The 21,968-nt window shown below is 37.9% G+C and overlaps 1 protein-coding gene across 2 annotated transcripts in view; it reads left to right on the forward strand.

Moving 5' to 3' along the window:
- Window positions 1-21,173, forward strand: part of IMPL1 (myo-inositol monophosphatase like 1) — a 192,299-nt gene extending 171,126 nt beyond the window's left edge. For both annotated transcript variants that reach the window (XM_089458050.1, XM_089458049.1), the window contains 2 exons: window positions 20,062-20,163; window positions 20,803-21,173. In XM_089458050.1, coding sequence (XP_089314176.1) covers window positions 20,062-20,163; window positions 20,803-20,901 — 201 coding nt within the window. In that variant the 3' untranslated portion in view covers window positions 20,902-21,173. The remainder of the gene's footprint in view (window positions 1-20,061; window positions 20,164-20,802) is intronic.
- The last annotated feature ends 795 nt before the right edge of the window (window positions 21,174-21,968 follow it).

A 21,968-nucleotide genomic window follows, 5' to 3' on the forward strand; every position in this document is an offset into this window, starting at 1 on the left:
TGCTACATCTGTACTACAACTCCCTCTCAAATGTTGCATTTTCTATGTTGCTAGCATTGCCACTATTAACACTGCATCCGTACTGCAACTCAGTTGTTGAGAGAAGCAACTGAAAAACATCCAAAATTACTGAACTAATTGTGTTCAGTATGATACCACTTGAATGTTGGAATTGATTGCTGCTAGTCTCTGCACTGACCCTCTGAATCTACTATGTTGTTGCTGATCTTTGCTCTATGCCTTCTGCACTGCTGCCAACTTTGCTCTGCGTTGCTCAGACTTTGGCGCTTCTAAGCCACTGCAACTGTCTCCCTGACACTCCTTGGCACCATTCGACACTAGTCCATCCTGCTACTGCAAAACTGGGCTCCTGTAGCAAGGTATTGATCCGAGAGGTGGGCTCCTCAAGGATCTTGCCCATCTGTAGCTCTATCGAACTATAGCTCCAAATCAACCCACCTCCCTCTTGGAGGTATCTTGGCTGTCATGGCGAACTCCTCTTGTTCGATCTTTGCGGCTGCAACCTTAGGATCGTGCTTCTCATCCTCGTCCTTTTTCTTCAAAGGATACTAGGATGCATAGTGGCCCATCTCGCCACATCTGAAACACTTTACCTTGGAGACGTCTTTCTTTCGTCTATGTTGCCCTTGTTGCCCCTTCGATGCAAGGGTTGCATTCTCCTCCTCCTCCTTGGGCTTCGACCCACTGCTGCTGCTGCTTCCGTCAAGTTTGACCTTGACCAGGTCTCTCCTCAGCTCCTCTTGTTTTAGAGTTGCCCACATCTCATCCCAATTAGACAATGTTTCTTTGCCTAGGATACTCTAGACAAAGACTTTCCACTCATCTGAGACAGAATTTAGGGCCAGTCTCACTAACTCTGAATCCTGAGGTGTTTGCCCCGCAACCAACAACTCATCACGGGTCTCCTTCAGCTTTGTGAGGAATGGATCCACACGTTCTCCCTTCTGCATTTGAACAGATCTTAGCTTCTGCTCCAAGTACATCTTTCGCTGCTTGGAAGATCCCTCATATAACGTGGCCAAGGCATCCCACATCTCCTTAGCAGTTGTTTTGCTAGCAACGTGGCTCACCATGTGATCCTTGACTCTATCGAGGATCATCCTCTTGGCTTTTTCCATCTCAGCTTTGTACTTCTTCAGTGGATTTGCATTTGCAGGTTCAGCTACCACACTATCAACGTACGTCTTGAGGGCATGCTCATCTAGAAGGAACGACATTCTTGCCTTCCAGATGACGTAGTTGGAGGCTTTGTCTAACATGTCCTGATCCCTCAAGCCACTGGTTGCCATATCTGGCAAAAACTGTTGAACAACTCCCTCTTTCTCCCTACTGCATAGTTTCTAGGTTGGCTTACATACTCCTAATGGAGCTTGTAAGTTTGTTGCTCCTCTGCTGCTCAGCAAATGAGAAATATTGATTTCCTCGGCAAGAAACCATTGAGGAAGTATTCCCTCACTATGTGATCTGCTTCCTTCTTCCGACGACTTTTCTGCCCAGCACTCAACTTGCAGAAAACTACGTCCCTCTAGCTCTACGCTGAGGCTCTGCGTGGCTCCCTTTGCCTTGGAAAATTCTCGAACCTACAATCTTACCTCTCTGTCGACTCACTCAAAGAGAGACAACCTCAAAAATATAGCCCTCCTGGCTAGAACTGTGCAATCCCTCAGGGGATTTGAACTGTTGCTTGTTGCAACAAGTTGGTCCTTGCTTCAGTGCTAGATCTGCTCTTCCTGTTTCACATAAAAAGCTCTGATACCATGTGAAAATTCCTAGATCTAACAATCTCATGAATCCTACTTTAACCAGCTGAATCTACTTCACCTAGATTGTAAATTACATTACAAACTTATTTCAGGTTTCTTCTTGAAATATTGAAGTAAATTATTGAAGCAACCTACATCAAATTAAATATGATTCTAAAACATAGAAATTGAGCAAGGAAATAAACACATAGGACATCGTTATATTTGGACAAATGTCCCTGGAAAAACCTAATGCGGGAAAATCGGTGCAACAGTTATGAGGGTTTATTATTATTAAGCAGTAGCAAATTCTGAATACCTCTCAGGTTATTCAGTTACAGAGAGAGAAATACTGGCAGAAAGAATTGTGAGATTACTTCACACTATCACTGAGAAAAATCCCGGCTGATCTGGACACTGAATGAATGGCCAATGGCAGGCCCTACGCTGCTCTGCGCAGTCCTCACACAGGCTTTGCGTCACTCAGTCTGTTGATTGATTTGTTGCCCAGAGTCTCTATCTCAGCCTCTCGGTCTCACACCCTTGCTCCTGGCTTCTGAAACTAACTCTCCTCAGCAAAATTTTGGACTCTCTCTCACCCTCTGCGCTGCCTCTGCATGGCCCTCTGTGACCTTGCGTCAACCTCTGCGTCAAGGCTACTAGATCACTCTCTGCCTCTCTGCTGATGATTCTTTAGCTGAGAAAATCTCTCTCTGTCCGGATGCTATCCATCTCCCTCAACTGCAAGAAATCTCCTCGATCAGAATTTCCTCTTGAGAACTTCTCACTTCAGAAATTCGATCTCTTGATCTCTCGGTGTGTTTTCCAAATGACCCTCAAGCTCCTTATATCTTCCTGTTGGACAACCAATGACCTAGATTAACTCCTAATCAAAGGCTCAGATCGTTTTTACTTGATCTTCGTCTTTTTCTAGAAGTTTCACCCACAATTAGATTAACACCCATTAATATTTTAATTTTCCTAAGTTTAGACTTAGGAACCCCATTCAATATATTAATTAGTTTAATATAATCGTCTCTAGGTGGAATTTCCCAAAACGGTTTTTGGGTTCTTTGGAATGCATGTGCCCAAGCCTCCCTGCAAAGTTTGAAGCTTAGAGCACATCCGATGCTACCCCAAATCAACACACACCATGTTAGCCCTTACTTGATCAAGTTGGCCTACATTAGAATAATTCGACCCACAGAAGAGGCTATTAATAAGTGCAGTTCGATTCATTTGGAGGATCGCTCACAAAAAGTTTGATATCCAAGAAGAGGAAGCAGAAAAGTGCGAAGAAGGAGAAGAATTGCAGAAAAGGACAAAATCGAAGTTTCTTGGTCATCTCTCTCTCACTCATGTGAATTTACTGGGCTATTGTTGGATGGTCGAAGTGTTGCATCAGGGTCGAGTTTTCTGCTACTGCATCTAGGTCAAAGTTGCTACTAGGTCAAAGTTTTTGTTGCTGCTTCAAGATCGAAGTTCTTCGTCAAAGTTTCTGTTGCTGCTTCAAGATCGAAGTTCTTCGTCGAAGTTGATGCTGAAGGGAAGGGTTGACTTGATGATTAGAGAAAGTTTTTGTCTAGGTCAAGGAGTCTTGGATCATCTCGTGAAACTATTAAAGGAAGAGTTGTTGATGTTATGTAAAAAACTAGATAATTTTAGGTTATTATTTAATTTTAATTTTAATTAGATGAAAGGGCACGATCATAAGATCATGCCCTTTCCCAAAGGGTGTCCATGGCGGTATATAAGCCAGGAACCCCATTGTAATCAATCATCATCTGTCTATTCATTTATTAATAAAATATTTCTATATATATTTCTGTTTATCCAGAAGTTTTTATGCTTCATTGGTATCAGAGCAAGTTCGTTCCTCAGGCTTGTTGATCCGACTGCCTGTTCAAACCTGCAGACCCTAGAAATTATTCCAACCAGAAACCCTAGCTCAGAACTTCGCCTTCTTCAAGACACCGACAATTTTCGACCACTGTTCCCTTGTTCCTTGTTCCAATTCTGCCACTGATAGAACCTTATCCGCACGCTGTCATACCCACACATTCATGCTTCCGTTGTTCCTTGACACGTTGTCCACCAAATTCGACTACCGTTGAAACTGTTACAACCTCCTTCCATTCCGCTGCTACCGCAGGTTACCCACTAACCACACATTGCATCGGTGGTCTGTAGTCTTGGGGGCCTTTCACATCCACGGGAGATCTGTCGTTTTGAGCGTTGTGGTCCAGCTGCACACTGCATCCACCTCCCTTTCCGTTGCCTCATCAATCATCGTATCCCCACAATCGTTTTTTTTTGCAGTCGCCACTACCTTTGTCCGCTGTTCTCATCGCTCTGTTTCTTAACCTTAATTACTTGCCCACGTCTGTCGTGTTATCCGCTCAAACCGTCGTGCCGCTCCTCCAAATTAAATTCGATAAGAGTTTTATTATATATATGTATAATATATATAATTAAATTATATTAAAAATTATATATTATATATAATTTTATATACATATAGTATATAGTTGAAAACTATATGATATATAATTTAATTATTTAAAAAATATATATATATAATAAAAAAAAAACTTATGTCATATAATTAAATTAATCAATTTAATTTAATTATTTAACAAAACAAAAAAAAATTAAGCTGGCAGATAAGTACACTCCCCTGCAAACCCGTTCAATGTCGACAATGACAATGGCGGATTTTCAAAAAAAATTGTTGGATGCAGAGCATAAAATAAATAGCAACCATGATGAGGTCAATAAAAGATTAAATGAATTCCAGATCAAGCTTAGGGAGCAAGCTGATGAAATCAAAAATCTTCACGATACGACAAATCGAATAGAAATAAAGATGGAAAATTACCATGTCCAGACAAAAGCAGGCATCAGAGAGGTTTTAACAATTCTGAAAATTCTGTGTAAAAGGTCGAATTGTACACCCGAACAACTACTAAAAGAAGGTGAAGAGAATCAAGAACACATCTTGTCAGATTCAACAAAGTCAACAGATTCTCATGAAAAAGTTGAATTCCCAAAAAAATCAACGACACCCCACCAAGAAGCGAGTAACACAGCCTTTACAAATAAGCAACTCTGGGATAACTTTACCAATCAACACCCTTTTTTCGCTCAACCATTAGCAACATACCAGCGAAGAGCAAAAGTCGAGATGCCTAATGTCGATGGAAACGAAAAGAACAATGTTGCATGGATAAATAAAGCAGAAGAATACTTTGAGATATATGACATTAATGACGATGACGAAAAGCAAAAACAGCCGAAAAGAAATCCGAACCAATATTTTGGTCAAAAGCAGAAAAAACTTATGCAAGACGAAGGATACCCCAGTATGTGGACTCCAATAATACAAGATATGTTCCACCACATCGTCATGAAGATGAAAAGTCTAATGTGGAAATACAAAGGATAAAAGAGGGTAAATGTAAACGTTGTGGTGAGAAATGGGACCCCAAACATAGATGTGCTAAAGGAAAAGAACCAAAGAACCTATATAATTGTGAAGCAACCAATGATTCAAACAGTGAAGATTATGACATAGAAGACACAGAAGATGCCCCAGAATTCTCACCAGAATTAGATGACGGAAGTATTCCGCAAGTGTCATTATTAGCTATGACAGGTACATCACAACCTCAGACTTTAAAGTTAAAAGGACACATAAAGAAGAGCAACGTAGTCGTTCTCAACGACTCGGGTAGCACACACAGTTTTTTAGATGCAACCGTGGCAAAGAGACTCAATATCTTTTCATTTCCCTTACCAAACATGAAAGTGATGGTAGCTAATTGTAAGAAGATTGAAAAGGTAGGGAAATGCCATAAGGTCAATTTGTAGATTCAAGACTTTAATCTAGAGTCTCCATTCTTCACGGTATCGTTAGGAGGAGTAGATGTAGTCTTAGGTATCCAATGGCTACGAACTTTAGGTACTTATGCTGCCAACCATCAAGTACAATTTATAAAATTCAAATGGGGAGGTCAGAAGTACAAGCTACACGGATTCCAAGCACCCGAAAATCAAGTTACATCATCATCCCAGATGATGAAGCTAAGTCGAAATGGAGCACCTGCTTATGTAGTACAATGTCACCAATTAGAAATGTCATCTGCAAATATGACCAGTGAGGAGTCACCAGAGATACAAGATCTAATTAGGAAACATGAAGAAGTATTTCAGGACCTACCTATGAAGATGCCACCTAATAAGGAAATTGAGCATACAATTGAAGTCAAGGTAAGATCAGACCCCGTCAACATCAATCCATACCGATATCCACATCTCCAAAAAGCGGAAATTGAGAGATTGATCCAAGATCTTTTAAAGTGTGTGACTTTGATCATCTTGGAGTATCTAATCAAGTGGAAGAACTTACCTGAAGAAAACGCTTCTTTGGAGAATGAAGCATTTTGTCAACAACATCCGTTGTTACATGTGCTTTGAGGACAAAGCATTCTTTCGAGAGGAAGGCAATGTTATGTAAAAAACTAGTTAATTTTAGGTTATTATTTAATTTTAATTTTAATTAGACGAAAGGGCACGATCATAAGATCATGCCCTTTCCCAAAGGGTGTCCGTGGCAGTATATAAGCTAGGAACCCCATTGTAATCAATCATCATCTGTCTATTCATTTATTAATAAAATATTTCTATATATATTTCTGTTTATCCAGAAGTTTTTATGCTTTAGTTGACTGGGTTTTCCCCTAGATAGGGGTTTTGCCCTGGATGTCCGCCTACATCTGGTGTCTTTGATCTTCGTGTTATGGTTTTGGTAATTTCTTGATGAACTAAGATAAAAGAAGAACACAAGAAAGTTAATAAGAACATAAGAATATCACAAGTAATTATCAACATAAAGAAAATATTTCTGCCTTTCTGATTTTCCGACATGGTATCAGAGCTAAGGTGAAGAAGATAAAAAGGCATCCTGAAGATCTATTGAAAGGAGAATAAAGAGTTTTAAGAAGTTTGAATAAGGGTCATCAAGGAAAAGGATCATATAAGTGGAGTGAAAAACTCTTGGATACACAGAAATATATATATATATATATATGTTTATTAATAATTAAATTGACAGATGATGAATGTTTACAATGGGGTTCCTGGCTTATATATCGCCATGGACACCCTTTGGGGAAAGGGCATGATCTTATGATCGTGCCCTTTCATTTAATTAATCCTAAAATTAAATAATAAACCTAAAATTAAATACTAAATAATTTTTTACATAACATTGCCTTCCTCTTGAAAGAATGCTTTGTCCTCAAAGCATATGTAACGACGGATGTTGTTGACAAAATGATTCATTCTCCCAAGAAGCATCTTCTTCGGGTAAGTCCTTCCACTTGCTCAGATATTCCAAGATGATCAATGTCCCACACTTTAAAAGGTCTTGGATTAATCTCTCAATTTCCGTTTTTTGGTGATGTGGATATCGGTATGGCTTGATGTTGACAAGGTCTAACCCTGCCTTGACTTCTATTGTATGCTCAATTTCCCTTTTAGTTGGCATTTTCATAGGTCGGTCTTGAAATATCTTTTCATGCTTTTGAATTAAATCTTGTATCTTTGGTGACTCTTCACTGGTCATATTTGCAGATAACATTTCTAATTGGTGACATTGTAAGCGGGTGCTCCTTTTCAACTCATCTTCATCATCTGAGATGATGATACAATTTGATTCTCTGGTGCTTGGAATCCGTGTAATTTGTACTTCTGACCTCCCCATTTGAATTTTATAAATTGTACTTGATGGTTGGCGGCATAAGTACCTAAAGTTCGTAGCCATTGGATACCTAAGACTACATCTACTCCTCCTAATGGTACCATGAAGAACAAAGACTCTAAATTAAAGTCTTGAATCTGCAATTTGACCTTATGGCATTTCCCCACCTTTTCAATCTTCTTACCGTTAGCTACCATCACTTTCATGTTTGGTAAGGGAAATGAAAAAATATTGAGTCTCTTTGCCACGGTTGCATCTAAAAAATTGTGTGTGCTACCAGAGTCGATGAGAACCACTACGTTGTTCTTCTTTATGTGTCCTTTTAACTTTAAGGTCTGAGGTTGTGATATACCTATCATAGTTGATAGTGACACCTGCGGAATACTTCCGTCATCTAATTCTGGTGAGAATTCTGGGGCATCTTTTATTTCTTCTATGTCATAATCTTCACTGTTTGAATCATTGGTTGCTTCACAACCAGTGTTGCGGGGGAGTGCCCCCCCCCCCCCCGATCCTGCTCCCAATCCACGCTTTGGGCGGGAGCGGGTCGGGAGCGCGCTCCCTAAAATTTTTTTCGCTCCTTGCCTTTTTGGGAGCGTTTTGCCTTTTTTGCAATTTTTTTTTGTAGTAATGTTTGAAATGCAAATTTTTTTGAAAGAAACAAATAATTTTTGAGTGGGGCAGCTTAATGATCAAGTCTAGGCCCTAGTATTGATATGCTATTCATGGTAATGTTAAATTCTTAAAGTAAAAGTGACATTCTCTTTAATATTCATTTTCATCTTTTTACTTAAATTTTTAACATTACCATGAAATGACTCGGGATGTTTGAGAGTGGTTCCGGCCTCATCGGATTTCATATGGAAAAAGTAGAATTTTAGATTTCATTCAAAATCCAGCAGACTTATCAGTTTTTCAAGATTTCAGGATTGGGGGATTGCAATGTTTCCATTGAATTTTGTCATGTATTAGGGTATGGAACTCGTATAATCAAGAGCACCAATCCCTCTATGTACCTTGATGTTAGTGACATTGGTTGTCGAACTCCTCTATCATGACCCTCCTAAAAATGTACGCATCACTCAAACAAAATCTTGACTTGACACACTATGCTTGTTCTATCTTATGTTAATGCTTAAAGGGTGATATTAATGACAAAGATCCCTATACAGATACAAAGGTAGTGACAAAGATACCTCTAGATATTAATGCTTAGGGGGTGATATTAATGACAAAGATCCTAATTTTCCAACAAGACTAAAAAATTAGACATTTCTCGTGGTGGCAAGAGGCCCAAGCATAAGAAATAGATAATAGATTTACTTCTCTTTTCTAGTTTCTAGTAGCTTTTATAACTATTGACTCTTTCATATTTATTATGATATTTTTTTAAACAATATATGACAATTTAAGTTTGAAGTTGGCAATTATAACTCATTAGTAATGAATTATGAATATGATGCTTCATGAAAGTTGAAAGTTGTTTCATTTTATAACATTTCATTTCATGTTAGATATTATTTGTTGTAATGGTTACACTTAGCTTACAATTACAACTTTGGTGATCAATGATGATAAATGTTATATATTGAATTTTGAAAGCTTGAAACTTTAAGATTGATGAATCATGAGACTCAATATGTTGTATGTTACTATGTTACTAACTTGTGGACGTGATTGATGAAGATTATAACTTCTAGATGATTATTGTTGTATGGTTCAATTTATGTTTTTTTTTTTTTTTTTTTTTATGTTTTTTATATCTAATTCATTATTCTACATGTTTTTGTTGACATATATGTATCAAAATATAAAAAATATATATATTATATAAAAAACGCTCCAGCATTCACTCCCAAACCGAGAGCTTCTGAAAATGTCGCTCCCTCTCCCAAGTAACATTGTTCACAACTATATAGGTTCTTTGGTTCTTTTCCTTTAGCACATCTATATTTGGGGTCCCACTTCTCACCATAGCGTTTGCATTTACCCTCTTTTATCCCTTGTATTTCCACATTATATTTTTCATCTTCAGGACGATGTGGTGGAACATATTTATTTGAGTCCACATACTAGGGTATTCTTCGTCTTGAATATGTTTTTTCCGCTTTTGACCAAAATATTGGTTCAAATTTATTTTCGGTTGTTTTTTCTTTTCGTCTTGCTACTTCTATTGATGTAATGTCATGCATCTCAAGTTCTACTTGTAAATGGGTTTTGAGCCCCGAGATGTATGACTGAATTAGATGAGATTCTGATAACCCAGGTACTCGTGTTACTAAGGTCTCCCATTCTTGAGTGTATTCGTCCACATTTCCTTTTTTTCATAATTTGATGAGTTTTGAAAAGAACTCTTCTTCCTTTACACCTTGGAACCTTTTAAAGAATGCATCCTTAAATTTCCTTTAGCTAATGACCATGGTTTTAAGAAACCGCCGTTTCGAAACCGAAACGGCCGGGTTGATCCGAGCCGGCACCTCAAACATTGAAACGGCCTTTGGAACGGTCCGGTCGGCCGAGTCATGGCTGACTCGGCCAACTCGGCCGTTTCCATACTAACTCGGCCGAGTCACAAATAGTGGCCTGTAACACTAGTAAAACAGCAATTTAACAATTTTTTAGTGATTTTTTAAGGTGTTTGCTGATTGGTTTGGACTCCAATGTGTTGTATGAATTAGTTAAATGTTATTTAGGGTCCATTTCCCCCTCCCAAACCTATTTAACACACTGAAATGCTCTGTACTATTGATATGCTATTCAAATTTCATGGTAATGTTAAATTCTTAAAGTAAAAGTGACATTCTCCTTAATCTTCATTTTCATCCTTTTACTTAAATTTTTAACATTACCATGAAATGACTCAGGATGTTTGAGAGTGGTTTCGGCCTCATTGGATTTCATACGGAGAAAGTAGAATTTTAGATTTCATTCAAAATCCAGCAGACTTATCAATTTTTCAGGATTTCAGGATTGAAGGATTGCAATGTTTCCATTGACTTTTGTCATGTATTAGGGTATGGAACTTGTATTTAATCAAGAGCACCAATCCCTCTATGTACTTTGATGTTAGTGACATTGGTTGTCGAACTCCTCTGGGATTCGCTCCCAAACCAGGAGCTTCTTAAAATGTCGCTCCCGCTCCCGTTTTCGCTCTCGCTCCCCACTTTCGCTCCTACTCCCAAGTAATACTGAGCCAGTTGATGTTGGCAACTCTAGCAGTAGCCAATAGTACTGGTCACAGACTTTTGTTGTAGAGGCCATTTATAGCCTCCTTGGTTATGTGTTTTTGTTTTGATCTCTATATCATCATCGTGTATGTATTGGACAATGCACTGGGTGCCATTTTGATATAATGGATATATTCATGAGCCTACTTTGATCATATGTTGTCTTCTATCTATATTCTAATGCTGTGTGTTTGGAAACATGAATGAAAATCTTTAAAATTATATGTTTTTATAAAAAATAAATATTTAATGTATTTTTTACAATGACCGAGTCATTGAAATCGAGCCGGCCGAGTCGATACCGAGTCGGAGTCGGAGTCGAAGTCGACCCTCGGCCGAGTCGGAATCGGAGTCGAAGTTTTAAAACATTGCTAATGACGTGTGTTGTCTTTTTCCACCACATATACCAATTATATGCTTCCCCTTCCATTTTCATGGATGCATGCCTGAGATTTTCGTCATCATCATTGATGTCATATATCTCAAAGTATTCTTCTGCTTTATTTATCCACGCTACATTATTTTTTTTGTTTCCATCGATTTTAGGCATCTCGACTTTTGCCCTTCGCTGGTATGTCGCTAATGGTTGAGCGAAAAAGGGGTGTTGATTGGTAAAGGTATCCTAGAGTTGCTTGTTTGTAAGAGTCGTGTTATTCATTTCTGGGTGGGGTGTTGCTGATTTTTTTGGGGATTCAGCTTTTTCATGAGAGTCTGTTGACTTCGTTGAATCTGATGAGTTGTGCTCTTGATTTTCTTCATTTTCTTGTAGTAGTTGTGCGGTTGTATAATTCATCTTTTTACACAGAAGTTTCAGCAATGTTAAGGCCTCTTTGAGATCTACTCTAGTTTGGACATGGTAATTTTCCATCTTTATTTCTATTCGATTTGTCGTATCCTGAAGACTTTTGATTTCGTCAGCCTGTCCCTCAAGCTTGATCTGGAATTCATCTAATCTTTTATTGACCTTGTCGTGGTTGTTATTTATCTTATGCTCTGCGTCCACCAATTTTTTTTGGAAATCCGCCATTGTCATTGTCGACATTGAGCGAGTTTGTGGGGGCGTGTATTTATCTGCCAGCTTAATTTTTTTTTAAATAATTAAATTAAATTAACTAATTTAATTATATGACATAAGTTGTTTTTCTTTAATTAATTAAATAATATAACATATAGTTTTCAACTATATAATATATGTATATATAAATAAATTATATATAATATATAATTATTTAATATAATTTAGTTATATATATTATAAATATATATAACGAAAATTCAATATCGAATTTAAATCGGAGTGGAACTGGAACGGCACAACGGTTGGACCGATGCTTGAGCAGATAACACCGTTGAGGACCAAGGACCGCATAAAATGTCACGTTTGTTGGTGGGGGTCACCTCCCGTTTGACCGTTCAAAACAAAAGCTTGGAACAAATAATACCGTCGCTGCTCACCGCAAATGAACAGAAATGTCGGATGATCGGGGAGTGCAAAACAACAATTTGTCAGGCGAACAATGACTCGATAGGGAGACGAGGGAAGCGAGGGAATGGGTAGCGGTGATTGGAGACAGGTATGGAAGACCAGACGGCTGGAATGGAAGACAGCGAGAAGACAGTGAGGTGTAGGGCGGTGGACAAGGAATTGAGCGACAGGATTTGATGGTTGAAGAAGTCGTGACTGAGGTTACGATGGTTAGACGACAAGATGATAATGCGCGGTCGAAAATAAGATGTCAGGGACGAGAAGCGGGGAACACGACAAATGAGCGACAATGGAACAGTGAGGGAAAAAAAATTGACAGTGTGGAACAAGGATAGGAGAGGGTTGACGCTGGAGAGGTAAGAAAATGTGAAGAGCAGAGGATTGAAGGAGAATGGATCAGCGCAGCAGGAGGTGTGGTTGAATTGATAACAGGCGAGAGGATCAGAGGCTTTGATACCAAATGGAGTGAAAAACTCTTGGATACATAGAAATATATATATATATATATATATATATATATATGTTTATTAATAATTAAATTGACAGATGATGAATGTTTACAATGGGGTTCCTGGCTTATATATCGCCATGGACACCCTTTGGGGAAGGACATGATTTTATGATCGTGCCCTTTCGTCTAATTAATCCTAAAATTAAATAATAAACCTAAAATTAAATACTAAATAATTTTTTACATAACAATAAGGAGTCAAAGCTACTATCTTCAAGAACCATGTCTAACTCATTAAATGGAGAAAACAAATTAGAAGGAGCATCCAATTACAGGGCATGGAAAAAGAGGATAGATCTCATCTTCAAGAAGAATAAAGTCTTGGATCTAGTCAAAGGAAAAGTAAAGAAGCCCACAAATGAATCATGTGATGCAAAAAGGCAAAGATCAGAGGAATAGAGATATTGGCCATGACCCTAATGGTGAATGGAATATAGGATAACTTCATCCCATATATATCCAACATAGATTCCGCTCAAGAGATGTTTGTTTGTTTGTTTTGTGGAATCCCTATGCTAATCCCTATGAAAATCCCTAGTCTACTTAGGGTTACTAATGAAATCTAGAAAAATACTATTCTTTTGATGTTTGGGGTTTTGATGGTAATGTCATGTTTGGAGTTTTAAGTATTGTTATGGAAGCCCTAGTCCTTTAGGGTTGGATGGTAATATATTCCTAGACCTTGAGGCATTGGTAAATTAGGGTTTATGAACAAAACCCTTATAATATCTAGAGTAAGCTCCTAGGAATGAAACCCTAGGTGTATGTTTGTCCGTCTAATCAAAACCCTAGCCTAATCAAGATTGTTATATGTTTGACTTTAAATGTATTGATATTTGTGTCTTGGGCTTACCTAATGGATATTGATATGTTTGTGCATGATTATGAAATCCTAGATATGTATATGTGCTAACCTAATTGTTGATGCTCATAGTGTGTAAATACTAGGGTTTGTAACTAAGCCCTAGTAGAAGATAAAATCCAGGGTTTACAACACACCCTAGTAGAAGATGATCATATTGTGCTTGATTTTATTTGTTTACATCTAAGGCTTAGTGTCTCAAAGATGGAATCTAGGGATTGCATTAAATCCTAGTAGAAGTCTAACTTATGAATTCTAAAGTTGTTGGATGTATTCTAAAGTTGTTTGAATTACTTCTAGGGTTTGCAATATATCATAGTAGAGTTTGTCAAATTTCTGAAAGTAATATTGAGGCCCTAGATATAATGACACTGATATCTTGATTGAGTTACTGATGTTATCTAAGGGTTATAACCACAGCCGAGCAAGAAGATGAAATTTAAAAGTATGTGTCTCTTGATGATTATGAACCTAACTAAGTTTAGCTATTTTATATCTAAAGTCTAATGCTTCCATGATTCTGATATAGTTAAATTCATGCTTTTATATATGTATTTGGTTGTACTTGCTATTTGAGTTGTGCAGGTACATAATCTTCAAGATGTTGAAGATTTGATTGATGATGAAGCCATGAAATATTCTTCGATGCTATGAAAAAGAAGTTTATCTCCGTAAGTTAAGAGGGAGCCTGGATAGAAGAAATCTGCCAAGATGAGAGAGAGAGCATATTATAATCATGATGGATGCCTTGAAGAAGAAATTGGAGAATGTATATTGGGGTGCTGCTGAAAGAAGGAAAGCAGGATCCGATTGTAGAATATGTTGTTGCATGTGAAGTAGGAAATGAAGTTGTACGGTTGAGGAAACTTCTATCAAGATTCGTTTGGGAAACTTGTAAGTCCAACTGTGATAAATTGTGAAGCAACATCAAAATGTTTGAAGACCCCGAAGATTTGTGTTTACTTATATTTGAAAGGTTGTTACTGATTGGTGTTGTGATTGTTCAGGTAAATCTCTCGAAGTTTTTGAAGCATGCTTGATGATCGAGAGAGATTTGATGTGTTGAGGGCCTGAGGCATTGGGTGTAATACAAAATGTCTGGGAGGACATCTGGCCGGCCTGTGTGTTGATGTTTAATTCCCGAAGTAGGGAGGGTGGCGTTGGTGATAGAGCTATGACCTTGCATTACGCACCTAGTTCCCTGGGTTGATGGTTAGCAAGTAAGCCTGATGGTACCTATAGAGGCTAAAAGATTTAGTCCATCTTAGTCCCACCCGGATAGATTGTCCTAGTCAGGGATCTAGTTTGTGGCACCGTGTGTGCCTAAACTCTTCATGGTTCATTTGTTTTGAGATCTTCCATGTACTTGTGTATATATATATATATATATATATATATATGAATACCTCCCTAGTTAAGAGGGAGTGTTGAAGAATGTAACTAGGTTCAGTGTTCATAATTGTATATGAGTCATAATGAAATGTATTTATCAAAAGAAAGAAAAAGGAAATTTTATTATTATTATTATGACTTATTAAAGCATGGGTTTCATGCCTGGGTTGACATTTTATAGGCCAAAGTCCCCATTGAGGACTTCTAGGTTTTATATTGAGTCATTAGAGTCATTGCCCATTTTATGAGACCCTTCTTAGGCTTTTGAATCACGTAAAAAGAATTTTTATTGAGTCAAATAAGTCATTTGTCACCTCCACACCAAGTCGGCCCTTACTTGATCAAGTCGGCCTACATTAGGGTAATTCGACCCACAGAAGAGGCTATTAATAAGTGCAGTTTGTTTCATTTGGAGGATCACTCACAAAAGGTTCTATATCCAAGAAGAGGAAGCAGAAAAGAACAAAATCGAATTTTTTGGGTCATCTCTCTCTTATTCGCGTGAATTTACTGGGCTACTGCTGGAAGGTCAAAGTGTTGCATCAAGGTCGAGTTTTTTGCTATTGCATCTTGGTCGAAATTTTGTTGCTGCTTCTAGGTCAAAGTGTTGCTGCTACTAGGTCGAAGTTTCCACTGCTGCTTCAAGATCGAAGCTTTGTTACTGCAAGATCGAAGTTCTTTGTCAAAGTTGCTGCTCAAGGGAAGGGCTGACTTGGCAATTGGAGAAAGTCTGTGTCTAGGTCAAAGAGTCTTGGATAATCTCATGAAACTATTAAAGGAAGAGTTGTTGATTGGGTTTTCCCCTAGATAGGGGTTTTGCCCTGGATGACTACCTACATATGGTGTCTTTGATCTTCATGTTATGGTTTTGGTAATTGCTTGATGAGCTAAAATAAAAGAAGAACACAATAAAGTCAATAAGAACATAAAAATATCACGAGTAATTATCAACATAAAGAAAATCTTTCCGCCTTTCTGATTTTCCAACAACTCTTACTGGGAGAACCTTTTTGCCATAAACTTTGCTTTGTTCTTCCCGATGCTGCCATATGCTGCCATAATCATTTCCTTGGCAGGCTTCACAATGTACCTGCAAATATCATTCAGGTGGTTGTGGAAGAAACAACTATAACCAAGCAAAAAACACAAACAAGAGGCTCACCAAGGAAAAATAACAATAATCAAGAGAAAATATATGAAGTACTTATCTTTTGATTAGGAAGTAAACTGCTGAGGTTGTAGGGAATTGTCAACTCTCACTTGATCCTTGCCTCCTTACAGAAATCAATGAACTTCATCTGCAATCTCATCAAGCTTGGATTCCTTTGTCTCCTTCCGAGGTGAATGCTCATCCTCATCCTTAACATCTGCTGCTAACACATGCTGCTTTCCTTTCTTGCATGATCATTTTCCCATGGAGGGTGTTGCACATATAAACCCTTGACTTGCTGTAAATACATTGCTGGGAGAGGGTTTTAATGCTGTTGTAATCTTCCAATCTGTTATTCATATCATCCCACAGAACCCTGTGTGCACTTTGAACCATGAAGCTTGCCTCAGAAAAATTGAAGGAACATATAGCAGATTGTTCTCCAATACGGGTGCAAGTGTCTGCAGTAGATGATCACATAAAAGTGGACAAGAGAGCTCTGGCATTGAGGATCATACTGGAATCTTGTAGCTATCATGGCCTTAAGCAATCCTTATTTAATACTTTAAATGGGTCATAGTGTGAATGATTCATTAAGTGTATCCCTTCTCGATGCTACAAGAGATGTGAGTGCTTAAATAGCAAGTGCAATGGAGCTTACAGATCTGGAAGTAACCTTTGTTGTAGAATCTGCCAACAGAGTAATGCGACCAGCACCTTTTCTCCCTTTGACATCTGATATAAAGACTTCAAAATCAGCTTCATCAAACCTGGGCCTGTTGAATGTTAGCATCATTTCTTTGGCTGCTAGCAGATCCTTAGAAACATGCTAGAAATTGTCTCTACACCTATGCTGACAAGTGCACCGCTATCATGATGAACATATTTTGCCAATGACAATGTGGGATCTGTTAATTTTTGTAGTCAGATGTGTTCTAACCTTGAATTTTTTTGGAAAGGCTAGAGAAATTGTTTATGGAAATTCTGTCTAGAAATGACTTAATTAGATTATTAGTCAGTTTTTAAATATTTCCTAAGTCTAAACTTAAGGAATATGACTAATTAATCAAAATTAATTAAGTTAAGGTGTGAATGTTCTAGAAACTCACACGGATCGACTTCAAGTTAATCCTAGCCATCGATTAAGATCTAATCTTGGTCGTTGAAGTCTCAATAAAGGATTATAAGAAGTCAATGGGGCTTGGAGAAATCACTTGAGTAGTTTGATTTCATGAGCAGATCGATTTCCTAAGTAGCAACATTCAGTTGTTGGAGAGAGAGCCAGAGAAATCGAAGCAGTGAGAGGGCCAAGGACAGTGAAGCCAGAGGAAGGATTCCAGTTCCGGTGAGTGCATTTGCAAAGAGGCAAAGAAGCCACAGTGAGGTTGACGCAGGGCAATGCAATAGCCTCTAGAGGCAGAGTCGAAATTGCTGGGGAGAAGCAGAATTTCAGTGCCAGAAGTTGGGCATAGGTTCTAGAGGCCAATAGATACGTTTTCCCAGACAATAGTTGATCAAACGGCTTGAGGAGAAGCTGTTTCGAGCTGTGTGCAGGAGCAATTGCGCTAGGGTGACGCAATGACTGCGCAAAGGCAGTTTGGATGCCTCACTTGGAGCTGAGGTCAGTGCTCGGATTTGTCTGTGGAATGATGAAATTCCTCACTAGATTTTTCTTACTAGTATTTCTCGGTAGGTTTGCCAGTTTCGGCATCCAGTTGTACTCAGATTATTTCACTGCTGCATAATAATAAAACCCTCAGCTGCTGCACCGGTTTTCCCGAGTTGGGCTTTTCCAAGGACATTGATCCAAAATAATTGTGTCATTTTATGTGTGCGCTAGTATTTCTTCCGCAGTTTATTTGTGTAGGTTGCAATGTGATTGATTCAATGTTTGTTGTAGCAAACAATAAATAAATTGTTAAGAATTAATTTAACAATTAGGAGAATTATTTCCAGTTGCTGCAATAGGAATCGGGTTTCTGATTTTTCACATTGATATGCTACAGTACTCAGCTGCTATGGTATTCTTTCTCTTCCCATATCAGAATTTGCAGTAGGCATATTGCTCGAGACACAAGCTAAAGTAGGAGCAGATTTAGAATCATCAAGCATGAAAATAACTGCCTTGTCAATAGAAATTTTACTAAGCAAAAGCCTAACAAGAACCAAAGCTCCTTTAATGAGTATACCCTCACTGCTGTCAGAATGCCTTAAACAGACATGTAATGCTATAGTTGAACTGATCTAGAAGCCTGCCTCTTAACAGCTTTGCATTCAGCACTTATCAGCCTCAGCCAGGCCTGCGGCCTAACTCAACCTTCTTTCTCAGCCTGCTAAAAATGACCTGAGTCTGCAAAAAAATGGCCTCAGTTGCCTCTGTTTTAGCCTCGGACCAGGCCTCTTCTAGCCTCACACTGTCACTCTTCTTGCTGCGGCCTGGACTAGGGCACAGACCAACCCTAGAAAGACTTCTTCTGGGTTTGGTACCATGTTGAATTTTCTACAAGATCCATAGTAAAAGCCAATATTCTGATCTGATAATTACTACCTAATAATGTTCATTGAGTTTATTTTATGCCACTGGTATTGTCAAGTCAATTATACATAGAAGATTTCAACAGCAATGCAATGAAAACAATAAGATCATAAAGAGACAGCCATGCACAATAGAGACAACAAAATTTACCCTGGGAAACCCTAACATAGGAGAAAACCCAGCAACTTTTCTTCTAGGAGAAATTGTCCTTCAGCAAGGTTCACAATTACAAAGTATCTTAGAAATCTGTGCCAAAATCCAAGTCCAAATACCAGTCAAACCTGGTAAAAATTCCAGCTAGTCAATGCTGGTCAAACTGCCCAAAAAAAAGAAATCAACGCTGGTCCACAGTCAAGCTTGGTCAAACTTCAGAAAATTTTGGTCAATTCGTCCTCTAATCTGCTCCTTTCTGCGACTGCTTCAGAAGATATGTTGTGAGTGAGTGATTGAAATGAGGATGTCTCTTTGTGTATTTATACTTGTCAAATGGGTAGGTTTTGACCAAGGGTCACACCCTTTCATGGTGGGGCTGACTTGACAGTTTGGAGCCTACATGAACCCCAAAAATTAAACTTGTTATTTTAATTTCCATAATTTTCCTAGGCCGACTTAGGAGGCCTCTTGGCATGCAGGAATACCTCCTGATGCTACACAAAAATCAACAGTGTTCACCCCACCCACCTGCCAATAAATGTAAGTGGCATATTTCTCATAGCTCCTAGTTTCAGCAACAATTGGCAGTGAAGCATGTCACATGCAGGATTTGAACCGGGTATGGAGGATAAAATTTTGCCTCCCTGGCCATCCAAGCTAGACCCAGTTGACCCAATTGACATGTGTATTGTCCTTTTATGCATTATCTCTGGTTATTTTCCATTGTTGATTTAGGTTAATTCTGTTTCATAGTAAGCGCATATCTATTCTGTTGATATGATTCACATCAATGCATTTGCTTTTAAAGTTAGCGGATTAGCCCTTGTTTACAGCTCTCTGCACTATCTTTAAGATATCGTATCCCTTATGCGTCAATTCTTCCATGGTACACCTAACAATCTATGAAAGAAACAAACGTGCTTAATTTGTCTTTTGGAGTTACAGTAGAATGTGTAAACATGTATTGTTAAATTCCTGAACTATTTGAGTGTCTGCTGTCTGATATTCTTAATTTTGGCTTTGAAATTAATGGTATCAAACAAAGGAAATCTAAGCTTGTTTCTTGATCTTTAAGTATCTTCTCCGCGAGTTTTGCATTCTTTTCCATTTTAATTTTTCGTGGTGGTATGGTGTTAGCATGAGTTGTGTTTCAATATTTTGTTAATGAAATATTGATGCATATAGTTTTTATGTTAACGGTGGACCGATCTTGCTTCCAGATAGTTGAAGAAGCAGGTGGTATGGTAACATGCATGGATGGAAGTGACTTCTGTGTTTTTGATCGTTCCATCCTGGTGTCGAATGGCACATTACATGAAAAGGTAAGATCTCAATCTGAGTTTTTTAAGCATTGCCAAGTCATCCATTATCATACACTGATACAATTGTCATAACTTTCCCTTTTGTTAAGCTTAAAGAGCATAAAATGTTTAGTAGTTTTTATTCCAACCTAAGATCTTTGTTTTTTTAATTTTGAGAAAAAAATGCCGAGTATTAAGAGACAATGCCTGACGTTCAGTTGTTCTAATATGTATGGTCATTATACTTCTTGATTGTTGGGGGCTGCTTTTGTCACTTAAGATCAAGAAGATGTTCAATCTCACAAGGTTACATCTGAAATGTTAGGACTGTATATGATCTCAACAAACTTATGTGAAAAACCTGACTATGAAATGAAATTGGTCAAGAGGATGCACTCTATGCTACCCTATACCAAAGAATTAGAAGCTTTGTCACATGGTATCATCGAGTTGTTCAAGCAGACAACAAAAATATTTATTTACCCAATTCATAATTTTGTTATTTTCATTGCCATGTTTTCTGGCATTTTGCTAACCGGCCTTTGGCTGTTCATATTTCCATCATCACTCTAAAGTTATTTATCTAGAATTTTGTGTTTCATACTACAGGGAATATTTTGTTGAGATCATTATGTTCTTATCATTTTTCTCCATGTGCAGCTGCTAGAAAGGATTGCACCACCAACAAAGAAGCTCCAACAGAATGGGCTGGACATTTCTCATTGGTTCAAGCCTCAAGATTATAAATCAGATGTTTAAAAAATATTCGTATATATTAGGAAGAATAACAGAAAAGCAGCTGCCCCTCCCCTCTCTACCTCACAGAGCAATGACTATTATAATATCTAGTCGATTTCCTCTTAATTCGTCTCTACTGTGTACGAATTCACTACTCTCTGCATTTAGAAGCCCTGGTTTGTGCTCAATTATCTTCACCCCATCATTTAATGACTCGATTCCATATCTTGATATTGGAATGAAATTTATATTCTACCTCTTTACATTATTTCCAAAAACATGTTTAAAAACTATATACGTTCTTGGAAACAATAAAAGGTGTTATTTTCTCCACTAAACAGTCGATAAAAGAAATGTGAAAAAAAAATTCTTGGGCAGTGCTCTTCCCAGGTAACATTTAAAAAAAAAAAAATAGGGAAATGAAATGGAAAGACCAAACATTTGAGGTGATTGTAAGCTGATTTATAATATTGAGTCACTACATATGGAGGATTACGTTTGACTCTTGGATGAATTTTAACGAACTTAATTATCTGGTAAGTGCACAGTATACATCGCACTAGTGGAGACCATTTCTTAGCTGATTTATAATATTGAATCACTACATATGGAGGATTACGTTTGACTCTTGGATGAATTTGAACGAACTTAATTATCTGGTAAGTGCACAGTATACATCGCACTAGTGGAGACCATTTCTTACATTGAAACATTTTGCTTCGTGTGACTATGCCATCTCCCATTCTATTACCTATTTCTCAATGAAAAATTATAGTCGAAAAATGTCCCTTTGCACTTTTCGCTTTACAATGCATCATTCACACAATTTACTGTTCTAACCCTTTTCTGGGGTATTGGTGGCTGTGGGCTAAACATTAACTGAAACTCTGTTCTTGATGTCTTTTCCAACATGTTTATGGTTCAAACCCAACAGTTGAAATGTCAATAGTCGCATAACTTTAACTTCATCAACTCAAAACTATGATCTAAACATTTTTTATTGTCTCCTGAATTGACTCAAACTGTAAGAATGGCAGTTTGGATGACAGGTTGATTGGATTCAAGGATTTATAGTTTGCTGGTCTCCG

Source organism: Pinus tabuliformis, chromosome 7 (assembly GCF_031772625.1).
Source record: "Pinus tabuliformis cultivar Carrire ecotype Pingquan chromosome 7, CPIR1, whole genome shotgun sequence".
Taxonomy (NCBI): domain Eukaryota; kingdom Viridiplantae; phylum Streptophyta; class Pinopsida; order Pinales; family Pinaceae; genus Pinus; species Pinus tabuliformis.